The sequence below is a fragment of the Physeter macrocephalus genome, unplaced genomic scaffold (genome assembly GCF_002837175.3).
Source record: "Physeter macrocephalus isolate SW-GA unplaced genomic scaffold, ASM283717v5 random_12084, whole genome shotgun sequence".
In the NCBI taxonomy this organism is placed as follows: domain Eukaryota; kingdom Metazoa; phylum Chordata; class Mammalia; order Artiodactyla; family Physeteridae; genus Physeter; species Physeter macrocephalus.
In genome coordinates this window covers 1-1746 of record NW_021157368.1, presented here as the reverse complement: position 1 = coordinate 1746, position 1746 = coordinate 1, and the positions used below count along the sequence as shown (strand labels likewise).

At 62.3% G+C, this 1746-nt stretch overlaps 1 protein-coding gene across 1 annotated transcript; it reads left to right on the top strand.

The window, feature by feature from the left end:
- Positions 1-6: 6 nt before the first annotated feature.
- On the top strand, positions 7-1439 carry LOC129391984 (arginine-glutamic acid dipeptide repeats protein-like; the record flags this gene model as incomplete). Its single annotated transcript, XM_055083715.1, has 2 exons — positions 7-809; positions 1112-1439. Coding segments are annotated over exons 1-2 (347 nt in total), but the record flags the coding sequence as incomplete, so codon positions are not given.
- Positions 1440-1746: the final 307 nt, after the last annotated feature.

The window sequence follows — 1746 nt, the reverse complement described above, 5'->3', positions numbered from 1 at the left end:
CCCACACCTTCTTAACCTCTGAAAACGAGAGTAGCGCCCTGTGGTTCTGCCCTGGCCCAGGGCGCTCAGCCTGAGGGTTGCTTATTTTGCTCACGCAAACAAGAAATAATCCAGTAGGGCCGGAGGGGCTCGGGCTGGATGGAGAGGGAAATCCTCAGGGTGTCAGGGAGGGCGTCACAGGTGCGCTCTGCCCTGTTCACGTCCACCAGCTGTGGACATCAGTGCCAGCCACCCCGGGATTGAGGCGTGACAGCACCGCCCCCGCCCGCCCCCGCCCCGGAGTGGCAGGGCAGACCCTTGGGTACCACCCCTCCTACGCGAGTTCTTCGTTCTGAGGACCGGCCCTGAGAAATTCAGAGTGGTCCTTTGTGAACAGCGTCCCAGCCAGCCTGCTGGGCCCCTCGGACTGTTGGCTCAGAGCCTGGGGCAGGTCCGAGGTGACAGGTGGCCCCAGTCTTGGCCCAGCCTGATGGTGCCTCCCCCACCCCCTTGTGTGCCCGTCATGCCCAGTGGACCTGAGTTCGGCCAGTGAGGATGACTTCGACAGCGAGGACAGCGAGCAGGAGCTGAAGGGCTACGCCTGCCGCCACTGCTTCACCACCAGTGAGTGGGCTCGGCGGGCGGGGGCCCCGCTGGAGCAGCCAGGCTCGGGCGCCTCCGGTGCCGCGCGTTGGGGGATCGACCTGGAGGCCTGTCTGGGCGGTCGCTGACTTGACATTTGCATTGTCTTCAGGGTTACTTAGAAAGTTGAAGATCTCTGTTTTACTTGACTCTCCTGTTAGCGTTCAGGATGGAGTGCCGACCAGTGGGTAGGACAGGCTTGTTGGAGGTCGGGGCCTGTGTTCCTGGGAGCCCACTGCCAGCGCTTCCTGGGTCTCTTGAGACGAGGCGCGGGTGGTGGGTGGTCCCGAAGTCCTTTCCCCTCCAGGGGAGAGCAGGGCGACACTAGCACCTCTGTGGTCTGGGTGACAGGTGTTGGTCCACGCTCAGCGCTACGTGGTTCTCGTGACGCCGGGCCAGCTGAGCCCGCGGAGGGGCCTCGCTGCTCCGACGTCTGTCCCCGGGGCGTGGGTCGTCGCGGTTGGCATCCCCGCCCTCTTCCCTCGCACAGCCTCCAAAGACTGGCACCACGGGGCCCGGGAGAACATCCTGCTCTGCACGGACTGCCGCGTCCACTTCAAGAAGTACGGCGAGCTGCCCCCCATTGAGAAGCCCGTGGACCCCCCGCCGTTCATGTTCAAACCTGTGAAAGAGGAAGACGATGGGCCCAGTGGGAAACATAGCATGAGGACACGGCGGAGTCGTGGCTCGGTGAGTCCCCGTGGCCAGGCAGCCAGACTGCTTCTCCAGGTTCCCAGCAGGCTGGGGGATTGCGCCCATCAGGAGGAAGATGGTGGGTGTGTTTCATGTTGGGTAGAGAAACAGCAGACCCCCCGAAGGTGAAATGATTTGCCCGAAGGCATTAATTAGCTTTGTCTGTGGGGCTGGGGAGAGCTCTCTGTTCTCTCCCTCCCTTGCATCTTCCTTGGGGAGCTGGTAGACCAGTGTGAACTGCGTACCCCTGTCTCCTCCGAGGCCCCATGGCTTTTGCAGAAACATGCTGAAGGCCTGGTGTGGTGGTTTTAGGAACTGAGCTGCATTATTTGACAGCACATCTCTTTGGGTCACTTCCATGCTGTCAGGTGAAATCAGCGCGCGCGTGCGTGCGTGCGTGCGTGCGTGTGTGTGTGTGTGTGTGTGTGTGTG